General features: G+C 40.7%; 1 protein-coding gene across 2 annotated transcripts in view; it reads right to left on the reverse strand.

Moving 5' to 3' along the window:
• The window catches only part of MED14 (mediator complex subunit 14), a 92,803-nt gene that overhangs the window by 32,555 nt on the left and 46,511 nt on the right, over positions 1-13,737 (reverse strand). For both annotated transcript variants that reach the window (XM_089673925.1, XM_089673924.1), the window contains exons 15-23: positions 7,200-7,334; positions 4,574-4,650; positions 4,152-4,312; positions 3,924-4,070; positions 3,751-3,842; positions 2,185-2,337; positions 1,163-1,432; positions 916-1,053; positions 717-825 (exon numbers count right to left, since the gene is read on the reverse strand). In XM_089673925.1, coding sequence (XP_089530051.1) covers positions 717-825; positions 916-1,053; positions 1,163-1,432; positions 2,185-2,337; positions 3,751-3,842; positions 3,924-4,070; positions 4,152-4,312; positions 4,574-4,650; positions 7,200-7,334 — 1,282 coding nt within the window. The remainder of the gene's footprint in view (positions 1-716; positions 826-915; positions 1,054-1,162; positions 1,433-2,184; positions 2,338-3,750; positions 3,843-3,923; positions 4,071-4,151; positions 4,313-4,573; positions 4,651-7,199; positions 7,335-13,737) is intronic.

Below are 13,737 nucleotides of genomic sequence, written 5' to 3' on the forward strand. Positions count from 1 at the left end.
TTCTCTCTACAGTCGGCTTCTGGAAATTCCCCAGCCAATGGAGGGCAGCAATGCAATCTAGGCCCCTCGGGTTGTGTTTTGAGCATCTACACACATAGACTTATAGGATTTCTCCACACTCATGCGCAGGAGATTTTGGACTAGTAAAATTTTGAATTCACAACTTTAACTTGATCATGATGATGAAGTCTACCGATTTAGCGAGCGCGTGCGTGTAAGTGCATATTATAAATATTTCTCTATTGTATACACAATTGTTATGCCAAACTAACAGTTTTCAAATCTACCTCCAAGTTAGAAAGCATGGTTCAGGTGTTTATTTTTTACACACTTTTTAGCACTTTGTGAAGAGTTATATATTTTGTATTTTTATGTTTGTCCTAAACACAATATGAAAAAGCAATGGGTTTGCTAAGTCATGCTGTGTTTCACGAAAAAAAAAAGCTGAGCAACTACAAGTGATGGAAACTGCAGAGCTGCTTCGTTGTGCTATTAAGAGTTGATTGGTCATTAACCAGCAGGTTGCGGCTTGTAAAGCAGAAAACCAGTTTGATTCAGGTACTTTACCAAGTAACTTTGGCAAGAAGCACACCTATCACAGAGGAGATTTAGTAACCCCAGACATTGTCTGGTAAAAAAAAAAAATGAAGGAATAACTTCCATATCAAAAAGTATGAGAAATTAATAACATATAAATCACGGACAAATATTCTCACCTGGTGACTGCGTGTGCATCATTACTGGTGACGGTGTAACAGTATTATGGTATGAAGATGGTGGAGAAGTAAGTGGATAGGCACCAGAAGCTCCCGCCTGTTTTGAAAACTGCGACCATAAAATAATACAGTTACATATTTAGCTAATAAGTTGTACATATCAATCATATATGTAAGCTTTGGCATGTATGCCAATTACCTGCTGTGTCTGTGGCTGAAATTGGGATATCAAGGAGTCCATCATATCTCCTCCAACAGGTGATGGTGGATTGTCATCTTCATTAACCGATCGCCTCCGTGCATCCTGATTGCTATCCACAAACATGTTCAGGAATGTCTAAAAATTAGAAGAAAATACACTCTAGAACACAGGTGACATAAGAAAAAGAAAGGAACGAGAAGTGGAGAAATTGAAAACATAAAAAGAAAGCAAAGAAATAATTTACCTTTAGCCCTGGAGCTGGATAAAACCCTTCAACTATTTTGCTGTTATCGAAGAGGCTGTAAGCTCCATCTCGTATTGCCACCACACCCCTACTTCTACAATAAATGTCTATACAATACATATTTCTAAAGGCCAGTCGTATATGGGTGGGAGATTGGGGAAGTATAGAAAAGCATTGATAAGCAGTGTTTATCCGCTGTGTCAGGCCCAGCATTGGTACTGTTGGAAGTTTGTTGATAGCATTTAAAGGTGCTTGAGTATCATATAAAACCTGTTGGAACAAGAAGCACAGGTAATCAGTTTATGTACGCAAAGAAAACAAAAAAAACAACCAAGAACAAGAAACCATTCTTTCAAAAATTTTCAGTTGACAACCAAATTTAAACAGGAAAGAAATAGGTTCAAAATTATGACTGCTTTAACCTCCCTAGCGGTCTGATTATGTCAATATTTCTGTGCTCAAATGGTACATTATTTTCAATGGAAATATGTTGTTTTTGTATTGTAGGCCTGTAATTCTCAGGAATAACTCACTGAAATCTGTCCGAACAAGAGTCTAGTAAAGATCCCGGGTATGATAAAATTTGAAACACGAAATCATAAATTATAATATAATAAATAATCATATCAAACCAACGCTCACAGGGAACGGAACCCAGAAGACGGATGCCGGCATCAGCCGGAGGACATGGCTGGGGACACTGCAGGGGAGACATCGTAGGAGCGCAGGACAAGGTAAGTGCTGGACGGATCCCAGAGCAACGCTGCAGGGTAATCCTGAGTGTAGCTCGGGGTTACCGCTTCTGGTACTGAAAGTTAACCCTGAGCTACACTCGGGAATACCGCCAGGGGGGTTAATGCAGGCTCATCTGTCATAAACCAGCTGCTCATCTTTACAAGTGGAGAGAAGAATTTCAAAAATATATTGCAATACCAACTTACTGTACAAAAATCTTGCTAACATCATCCACCTTAAAATTCTATCCTGCGGTGTCAGTGAAACAAGCCATTTAAATAACTTACCTGTAACAATTGTACCACATTTGGAACTTTGTTGAACATTTCTTGTAGCTGGTGAAGAATGATATTGTGACAGTTACTACAACCAGAATTGGGTCCGGTGGTCCCAAGGGATATGTGAAACTTCTGGTTAATAGAATTCCACTGAATACTTATCTGCAATGTAGAAAACAGACACTTGAACATTAACCAAAAAAAAAAAAATCAAGACGACTACACAGTCAAACAATTTTCAAAATGTTCATTAGATTCCCAACTGCATATTAATCCCTTCCATTTAATGTAAAAAAAAAAAAAAAAAAAAAAAAAAAGAGCCTGCAAAAGAAAAAAGGTAGAAAGGGAGGCCATAAAGTCTGGCAATCTCAATTTCCTGGCACCAAGGACACCATTCTAAAAATATATCAGCACCAATAAGGTATAGCTGTGACACTGTCTAAAATACTGCTCTAGATATTACAAACTGCAGTCTAACCCTGGGAATACATTATGATGAATTGATGAAAATCAATAAAACCAATGTCTCTAGCTTTGGTTCTGCAAATAATGTTATTATTTTGTGAGGTAATATAGGCATAGAAAAAAAACAAGATAATATGACATTTGCAAAGAAAATAACGTTTTCATGAAAGCTAAAAGCTCGGTTATCATCATAAAAGTCAATCCTATTTTCTACTAATATTTACTCTGTACACATCTCTCTTCTTGTTACATGGTTTAGCAGACAGTATTCCACATTTTAACACACAATAGTCTTATGACATCTACCAGCAAGTATAAATGTGTCCTGAAAGTGCAGCCTCCCCATAAATCCACAAGTTGTGGGTGGAGGGGACCATGTGTGTTGCCATAAGAGGTAAATAGCAGGGGTATATTTTTTGAAATGAGACTACCACTTAAAGCAGAACTCCAGGCAAACACTTATTTACATGTCCTAGTTGCTGATTTCCTACTTTCACTAAATATATCAATTATCTTCTAGTTCACTCAGAAGTTGCTCTGAAATAGCCTATTAATTTTCAAATCAAACTATTAATTCTATTTGGTTTCCTGTTTGTAAGTCCAGTGGCTGCTACGCCTCCTATTTCCCCCAACCACTGGTCTTGGCACATCCCTTCTGTAGGTCTTTTTCTAGGAAGCAATGATGTAATTCAGCCCCATTCGCAGTGGTGGGCGGACTGGGACTCTCAGACACATTCAACATGTACAGGCCTAGTGGTGTACCTGCCCACATTTACTACAATTTTCTGCGGTTGATGGGAACTGTGGTTTCCTTTTACTGCACATAGGAGAGGATATGGTGTAATCCCTGCTGTTACACCTTTTCCTTGGCAGAGCAGTTGCTGTTATCTTTAGAATTACAGAAATGAAGTCATGAAAATTCAGTAAGACTTTTCTCCTAAATGGTAAGGACATTCAAAATTTTAATAACCATTTATAGTGTTTTGTGTAGGGGATGTACGAATGGGTGATTTTTTGGCCTATCCTGGAATTCTTCTTTAAGCATAACCAACAAAAAAACAAAACAAAACTATAGCCCCTTAAACTAATAAATAGGCCCAATTCACCTACCGAACTTCCCTTTGTTTGTCCATAGCACAGAATCAGCTTGCGATAATTATACAACCGAACCTCAGAAAACTGATTTAAGTGATGAGGTATGTCTTTGAAAAGACAAGAAAAAAATGTTAGATTATATTCACAAGAAAATGCTCTACTTTTCAGAGTAATTAAAGAAAAGTTACCTTGTAAACACTTCGAAAGTTCCAACACACATTCATATAACTGAGCAATACTATTCCAGTCATTTAGGAACATTTCTACTACTTTCCTTCCTCCTACAGGCTCTGACAGTGGGTTTTCATAGGTCAGGTACACATGTCGTGTTGGACCTAACAAGAATAAACAAACAGTTCTCAGATACTGTTACTAAATGTGTAGTAAGCAATGAGTCATGAAAGACTGCAACATACCCTGCTCCCTGGAGACTGTACTGTTAAGTGGGCAGTTTGCAAACACCAGCTCTGCAACCCAAGTCCGGTTATTCCTGCCTTGTAGTCGAAAAGTGCAATCAAGTAGAGACTGTTCTAGTGCCTTCTGTGTCTCCTCACTTATCCCTTTACACGGAGGAATCCTTTAGACAAGAAAAAACATCAGATGCTTTTCAAATGTATTGCACAGCAAACCATGCCAAACTTGAAGACCTAAATAAACTGTTACTCTTAAAAGCAGCTTTGCCAACAATTTGCATCCGTCTATGTAAAGCCAAAAGTTGGCCATAACGTAGACACAATAACAAATGTCTCCATAATTCTTTCAAGGACAGGTTCTCTCTCCATCCTAACTTCTTTGATGGAATTCACAAATATCATAAAAATAAAATAATTTTGTTTACCTTAGTACTCGGATAGCATGACTAAAGCTATCCCCTTCTATTTGTACACCTTGATGAGGAATGTTCAGGCTGGAAAACTGCAGAGACAAAAAATATGTACCATTAAGCAACGAAAATCACCTGGCTAGCAGCAGAGGAAATATAAATGGGTAATTAATTTACAAAACTTAATTCCTTTCATGTTAAACTTCAAAATCTAACTCTCAAAACTGATGTTCATCTTTGTAAATCTGAAGAAATAACATTCTTCACTTGGGATAGAAGTGTGTGTGTGTTTGTGGTTGGGTGGGTGCGCACGCATATATGTGTAATATATACAGGTGAAACTCGAAAAATTTGAATATCGTGCAAAAGTTCATTTATTTCAATAATGCAACTTACAGGGTGAAACTAATATATGAGATAGACTCATTACATGCAAAAGCAAGATAGTTCAAGCCGATTTGTCATAATTGTGATGATTATGGCTTACAGCTCATGAAAACCCCAAATCTACAATCTCAGAAAATTATAATATTACATGCAATGAATAAAACAAGGATTGTACATAGAACAATATCGGACCTCTGAAAAGTATAAGCATGCATATGTACTCAGTACTTGGTTTGGGCCCCTTTTGCAGCAATTACTGCCTCAATGCGGCGTGGCATGGAAGCCATCAGCCTGTGGCACTGCTGAGGTGTTATGGAAGACCAGGATGCTTCAATAGCGGCCTTCAGCTCTTCTGCATTGTTCGGTCTCATGTCTCATCTTTCTCTTGGCAATGCCTCATAGATTCTCTATGGGTTCAGGTCAGGCGAGTTTGCTGGCCAATCAAGCACAGTAATCCCACGGTCTTTGAACCAGGTTTTGGTGCTTTTGGCAGTGTGGGCAGGTGCCAAGTCCTGCTGGAAAATGAAGTCAGCATCCCCATAAAGCTCGTCTGCAGAAGGAAGCATGAAGTGCTCCAAAATCTCCTGGTAGATGGTTGCGTTGACCCTGGACTTAATGAAGCACAGTGGACCAACACCAGCAGATGACATGGCTCCCCAAATCAACACAGACTGTGGAAACCTCACACTGGACTTCAAGCATCTTGCAGTGTGTGCCTCTCCATTCTTCCTCCATACTCTGGGTCCTTGGTTTCCAAATGAGATGCAAAAGTTGCTCTCATCAGAAAAGAGGACTTTGGACCACTGAGCAACAGACCAGGTCTGTTTTTCTTTAGCCCAGGTAAGACACTTCTGAAGTTGTTTGTTGTTCAGGAGCGGCTTGACAAGAGGAATACGACATTTGAAGCCCATGTCCAGGATCCATCTGTGTGTAGTGGCTCTTGATGCACTGACTCCAGCCTCAGTCCACTCCTTGTGAAAGTCCCCAACACTTTTGAATGGCCTTTTCCTGACAATCCTCTCCAGGCTGCAGTCACCCCTGCTGCTTGTGCACCCTTTTCTTCTACACTTTTCCCTTCTACATAACTTTCTATTAATGTGCTTTGATAAAGCACTTTGGGAACATCCAACTTCTTTTGCAATGACCTTTTGAGGCTTTCCCTCCTTATGGAGGGTTTCAATGATGGTTTTCTGCACAACTGTCAGCAGTCTTTCCCATGATTGTGATTCCTACTGAACCAGACTGAGAGATCATTTAAAGGCTCAGGAACCCTTTGCAGGTGTTATGGCTTAATTAGCTGATTAGAGTGGGACACTTTGAGCCTAGAATATTGCCCCTTTTCACAATATTCTAATTTTCTGAGATTGTGGATTTGGGGGTTTCATGAGCTGTAAGCCATAATCAGCACGATTATGACAAATCACGGCTTGAACTATCTTGCTTTGATGTAATGAGTCTATCTCATATATTAGTTTCACTTTTTAAGTTGCATTACTGAAATAAATGAACTTTTGCACGATATTCTAATTTTTCGAGTTTCACCTGTACATACACATATACACACACACACACACAGCTTTTGCACTAATAAGGTATGTCAGCAGGCTTTTTTTTTTTTTCTTAACAGAAGGAATGAAAAAAGTGGAAAATTTGAATATAGCCTAAAACTACATATGCTGGCTGGATAAAAAACAAAAAATACTCATATACATAAAAAACAATGGTTTTAAAACTTGTCACAATAAAGTATTAGGGCATAGCAGAACTCATTGCAGGAAACTCACATTCCACATTGAAAACACACTGCACTTACGATCTGCAGCGGGTGTCAACGCAATGCTAATGACACCCCAAACACAGTACAGAAACATAGTGAGTTTGGCTGCACTAGATTGCATGGTACTGAAGTACCATGCAATCCGGATGCAATGCGTTCTTTTGAAGTAGTGCATGAACTACTTGTGGTGCAGTGCGATTTCAGTCCATTCAAATGAATGGATTGTAAATGCAGTGCACTAAAATTGCAAAGGAATCGCATCGGAACATGAGCATGTTTCTGGTGTGAACTGGCCCGAACGACAGATAAAACAATAAACAATGCAAGCTATCTGCATGTAAGCCTGATTAAGTTCAGACAACCTAATTCCACAGTAGAATCAGGATAAGAAAAAAAAAACCTGTACATTTTAAAACCCCCAACATACATTACATTGAGGTACGTTTAGGTTCTTTTAAAACCAGCACACAGACACACCTCCATTCGAAGTCCAATAAACGGCATATTGGCATCACACATGGCCACAAAGTGGGCAAGCACTTTATTAAAGGCACACATTTCTCCTGTCCGCTTTGGCTTCTTGGATTCTGGAGAACCCTGATCTCCAGAAAGCTGCAGAAAAAAAAAAAAAGAAACATGCTGTAAGTCATAAAATAAGTAAAACATTTTCTCCTGAGGGCATTAAAGAAAAAAGTCCAGCTGTAACCAACAAATACATGTACAACAAAATCAACACAGGTAAAACCCATATTGGGAACTTTGTACTTAACACAAAATCTATTTCTTGAAGTTTACAGAGGGACACAGGAGCTCAGAGACTGTTGGGAAGTTCAAAAAGATTTCCAACTGTGGGGAGGGAAACAGCAAGAAAATATTAACAGGCCCCCAAGAAACAACAGAACTGGGGACTACCTGCAGCTCAATGAACCACCTGAAAAACCTTATGCCCAAAGCTGGCATCAGAAGAGGCCTGAACTACCACATGGTAACACTTAGGGAACATACGAACAGAAGACCAGTGCAGGCTCGGCAGCAAGACGTCCAATTCCTCGCTGATGACCGATGTACATCACTGTCTGACTGAATCCTTATTAGACAACCCTCCAGTCAGGGTGTCTTGTGTTGAAACTAAAAGGAATCCTTCTTGGCCTCTAAAGAGGGATGAGCATTCCCAAACTGAGCCTTAGCCTTCTTCTGTAGAGACAGTACTCAAGCCCCAGTGACATCCTTGATTAGCAGCTCCAAAGAGACTGTCCCTCAAAGGGGATGAGAAGCAGGTCCATTTTACATGTGGGGTGGTGCAGCCCCGCGTTTGTGCCAAACAGTTCTCATGTTTAATGACAGGAGACTTGCACAGTAAGTGAGGTGGGAGACCTCTAACAATCCATTCGCTCAGTAGTTCCAGGATGCAAGTATAAGCTCCATAATTAAAGAATGGGTTTGAATAGCAACTGGATCCCCTCTGATGGCCTTAGTCCAGAAAGGGCCTCCAATTGCTTGTCAGTGGAATATTAGGAAATGGATGAAGCCTCCAAACGGATGGTTAAGGCTTTGTTAAGATAAGAAAAGAGTGGATCCACAACAGGGGCAGGCCACTATTTAACATCCTCCTCAAACAGGTTCAGGACTGATAACCACTTGGGAGGGATGAAAACTTTTTTCAGGGTCCTCTAGTCTCCGTAAAAAATGACAGGAGCTGTTCTTTGTGTTTTAAGATGCTGCTTAATCCCTCAAAAATAGCCAAAATGGTCTATGTCAGAAGTCTGACTCCTCTGGTGTAGGCTCATCTGTTAAGGATTAGGAGACTCAGCATCAAACTGACAGCTGAGAGGCTGTAGTCAGTGTCATCAAATATGCAATTAGGCCCCAAAAATAATGCATAACTGCTTTGACATCTTCCTAGGATACAGACAAAGGACCACAACCCAAGCTAAGGGAGATTCCAAAAGATGGAATAGGGCAGAGGGCAAAACTTTAGACTGTCAGTCAGGCCTCTCACTGCAGACAGCAAGGGAACCATTGGTAGATTGTGAGCTGGAGGGCACCCAGGGGCTGTCTGGAATGTAAGGCAGGGAAACTTAGCTTGGGGTACAAGGCCAGGCCTTGAATATTCACACACTGGCTGCTGGAAGGAGTCAAGGCTTCAGGCACTCAAAGGCTACCAAGCCACTGAAGATGGGCAACAGAGACAAACTAAGAATAAATCTAGGTCACTTGCAGGTGCATCCTCTATGCTGAATGACAGAAAAGAAGGTGTGGAGCATTCTTGCCCAACACTCCACCTTGCAGCACTTAGTCCCTCAGTATTGACCCCTTCCATGGAACACTGTCGGAAAGCGGGGACTTATAAAATTGCACCCAACAGCCTTAGTAATGAGGTAGCTCCTGATGCTAACCCCAGACAATGCTCAGCTTACACAACCCAAACACAAATTGAGTCTTTCAGAGGCAGGGTCACAGCTCTGGATCTGGAAAATACTCTGTGGCTAACTAACATAGTACATTCAGCTCTGGAAATAAGAATGAATAGTCAAGTTCCCAAAGGTCATATTCCAGGCTAGGCTCGCAATCACCCATTTCAACGGGATCCATGTAAGACCTTCAAAGCTAGTGCTGAGGAGCTGCCGATCAGAATAGTTGCATTTGGAGATCAGCTAAGCAGTTTGTAGAAGAATCTTGATTGAATCTTGGGGAACCTTGGTAGAAGAAAAAAGTAAAAAAGAAAAAACAAAAAACAAAAAGGATATCTATTTCTCAGCAGAGAAAAGGCGTCCATACACCTAAGACACTAGCAAAAATTAAGGAATGCTGGAAGTAGGAGGGTTTATACTGGACTTCTCACTTTTTCTTGTTTGCAGTGTCCAAATCCTTCTGAACGCAGCAGTAGAGCCAAATAGTCTTTGAATTCTTGTGTGCCTTAATTAAAGAAATAAAACTAGAATCTAGCTGTGCATACAGTATAATCTATTATGCTGCACATTTTTTAGGTTCCATTGTAATTTATATGCAACAAAATAGGATTTTTGTACTTGTAGCAAAATGCTTTTCTTAGAGTCAACTGAAGGATACAGGAATTCTTAAACCTTTGGATTGTCCTGCTGTCTACAGGAGAATTAAACGCTGGATGGGGAGAATTTTAGCCTCGCCAAGAAATACCCCCTCTGACTACCAGCATGCCTCAGTTTTATAACAAGCAGCACAAGAGCATGATTATAAACACAGGGTTGGGACCTGTGTCTCTCAATGGACTAAAGAAAGGAATTTTAAAGTGAACACAATCATCTTATGTTCATGAAAAAAAAAAAGAAAATAGAACTAGAGACTTCCAGCAGCTTGAAGAGCCGCCTGAAGAACTTTACACCTGGCAACAGATGAGGCCAAAACGTCCACCTCGTAAAACTTAGAGAATGTGTAAACAGTAGATCAGGGTGCAGCCATGCAAACTTGACAAACCATTGCTTGATGCTGAAAAGCCCAAGATGCACTTGCAGACCCAGTAGAGTGTACTTTGAGAAGACAGGGTGGCATCTGATCTTTAACACCATATGATAGGATGATGATCTGTGAGACCTAGAGCTGGAAGCCAATGAAGGGTCCATCAGGCACAGCAAAAAGTAAAGCCAGTCTTTCTAAAAGAAGCAGTGGCTGAGAGAGAGACTCGCACAGCCCAAACCACATTCAAACAATGGAAAAAAATTTCCTTTTGATGAACTGGAGCCAGACAGATGAATGCAGAAGCAATGTACTGGTTGAGATATAAAGCAGAAACTACCTAGGCCAAGAAGGAAGTCTTGGTCCCTCAACATGACTGCCAGTTCAGAAACTTGTCGTGCAGAAGTTTTGGCAACAAGAAAAAAAACACCTTGTGGGTAAATGGACACTGTACAAAGATATTAATCTGTACAAGAGAACAAGACTGAGAGGCCAACAGTCTCTAAAATAAAATAGAAAGGGCAAAGACCTGACCCTTAAAGTGAAACTATACTTTATCTGAGCACTACAAACCAAAAACACTATTTACTTTTTTTACAATATTCTAAGCAAACTCACTTATCCATCCATGTCTCCATGCATTACTTTGCTTAAAAAGTACTAAGAACCCCACACCCAAAAAAAAAAAAAAAAAACATTCCTGGACGTGGCCATCTTGAGTAAGGGCAGATGATTCATGTAACATTTACTTACTTCAATCCATCTGCCCTTAGCTCAGGCATGCAGACAGGAGGATGTGGTTAGCTAAGCAATCCAATCCTTCCCTCCTGAAGACTGTTGGGATGCCTTCCATTTGCCTAGGCATGGAAACTAGGAAGTAACTATAGAAATAAGGATTAAAAAATAGTCAATGTTGATTCTAAAAATCTGCAATCAGCTCCCACTCCCCCCCTCCCCCCAACCCAAATTCTTACCTGAGCCAGATCTTGAACCAGCAATTTGCACAAGAACAGAGGCTCTCTCTCTCTCTCCCTCCTCACTAGCTCAGACACCGCAGTGGGAGCCATTGGCGAGGGCAGGGCCGAGCTGCACTCTGTGTATCTTATGGACATACAGAGCTGGCTTGGAAGCAAGCATGCACGAGTCCACCCATAACAAGTGGTTTGCTATGGGGGGGCACTCAGCAAAGGGTGTGCCGGCAGGGAACCCGAAAAGAGGAGGACCGGGGCTGCTCTCTGCAAAATCACAGCACAGAGCATATAAGTATGACATGTATTTTTAAATAATAAAAACTGTGTCTTTACAATCAATTTAATAGCGCTGTAAGCCAAATGCTGGACCAGACCCAGCTGAAGGAAAGGATTAATCCCATGGACAAACTCCTGGGAGACTCACATCAATTGATGCCTTTCATGACCACTGACAAAGCTTGCAGAAAGTACACTTCCTAGCTTTCAGTATTGTAGAAATCACAGATTTAGCAATGCTTCTGTTCCTCAGAACCTGGGCTTTCAACTACCATGCCATTAAAACATCAGCAACCAGTCCTTGGGACAGAAGTGGAGTGCACACACAGCCCCTGCCAGGAGTCTTGCAAACCACATCAACTTGGGTCAGTCTAAAGCTATGAGGGATGACCAACTCTTCCTCGCCTGCTTCCGAAAATCAAGATGGAGGGTGAGGTTTCAGAAAAAGAAAGGATTAGATCAGAATAGGCCTGAAGTGGAACTGAGGAAATTAACCTACCTTGCAGGAGACTAAATTCAGGCCTAGGACTCTCTTGCAAAAGTGACGAGTCATACCACTTCTGGACTGGAGAATTCAAATCAGAGACCACGTACTCTGTAATCTCATTATGGAAGGAACAGTCTGGACTGAATAATTTCCAGGATTAGACACAGAAAAATAATATGATGTGTATTACAGCAACGGTTTCTGAATGTTCAAGATTGCCCTAAATCACTTGTACCATCAAACCAATCATCAAATACACATCATTAGACAAGGCCTGTGCAGACTGTTTCCTGAACTGGAGGTCATTTAGGTAGCCCACAATGGGGATGTCACAAGAGCAACGTAGGGTTAAGTATTGTGGCCAGCACTTTGGCCCTGAAGAAAACTAAGGAATTAATGTGTTGATGATGTACTGGAAAGATGGAAACATGAAGGTAAGCAACCTTGATGTTAAGAAAAGTCAGAAGTGGAGCACAGAGCAAAATTCCAGTTTGTAGCCCGGGGATACCACCTCCTGCACCCAAGTGTCTCAGATGCAAAGTTCTGCCCAGGATCCAGGAAAGGCATCCATCAATGTACCTGAAGATTCTGAGGAAAGCTTGTCTGAGGATTTGGCAGACTGGGTTACAGACCATGCAGATGGATTGGAGGCCCAGATTGGGCGGTCTCGACAAGGAGGTGGAGAAAAAAAAATGGATGTTACTTAACAGTCAGAGAAGGACAGGACTTTGAGGTCTATTCTTTAGGCTTCCTCTACTTAGGAAGATGTGTGCTCCAGCCAGCTGTAGAAACCCTGGATACTATCATGTTTCTGCTTGATTTTTTTTTTTTCACAGCTCAGCATCTTAGCCGAAGTGTCTAAGAATATGTATCGCCAAAAGACACATGCAAAAAATGAGATGAGGGACTTCCAAGCAAACAGTCACAGCTGAAGTTTAAAGCTATATCCATCTACCCTATATGTTCAATAAGCAAGGGATCAACAATAATTAAATCTCTTTTATGGCTTTTGACCAATCAGAACTGGTTTGGAAGTCACACCCAAGATCAGCTGAAAGGCAGGATGCACCAGAGAGAAAAGAACTCTAGAAAAGTGCTTCCAACCACTTATCCATTGGGCCATTAACCAATTAAGTCCCAGATGCCATTTAAAAAGGTGGGGGATAGCAGCTTAATGTCTCCGTGCTGGTTTAAAACAGCAGCCAATCTCAGTGACTATCTCTGTGACATCCAGATACAGTAAACCAAAATCAAGACTTAGATGGATCATGCTGCATTGTTGCAAATCACAGGAGAAACCTCCAACAGCAATGTACACTCTTGACTAAATAAAAAAATGTAAGAAAAAAAACGTGTTAGAGAAAAAGGAGTTAGCCTTTAACCCAGCAGAGCTGAAGAAAAGACACCCACCTTCTGAGGACACTAGCAATGAATTGAAGGATGCTGGTAGTAGGAAAGGTTAACCTGGGCTGGCCTATAGTTTTTCTTTTTAGCTCATCAGTTTCCATATCCCCCTGTAGGTGGCAGTATAATCCAAAATGTTTATTGTCCCTAATTAATTGGACAATAAAATATTTATTTCTACTCCTTACTGCCACCTGGATTTTCAGTCTGTGCTTCTCAAAACAAGTTGCAACAAAATTCTTGTACAGTCCAAAATTTTAAATATCCAAAATTTGACTTTTCTGACTTCTGCAATTTGTCGCAAATCACTGTATTTTACATTTTCTATAAATGGTTTTCTTTACGGTAATAAAACAGTTCAGAATTTCATGAAGATCTGTCAGACTGAGCTTTTGTGAATTGATGGTTTACATATTTCACACACTGGTTGAATTTCAAGGCCAGC

The sequence above is a fragment of the Staurois parvus genome, unplaced genomic scaffold (genome assembly GCF_062004578.1).
Source record: "Staurois parvus isolate SC_StPar_1 unplaced genomic scaffold, SC_StPar_1.0 ptg000145l, whole genome shotgun sequence".
Classification (NCBI taxonomy): Eukaryota; Metazoa; Chordata; class Amphibia; order Anura; family Ranidae; genus Staurois; species Staurois parvus.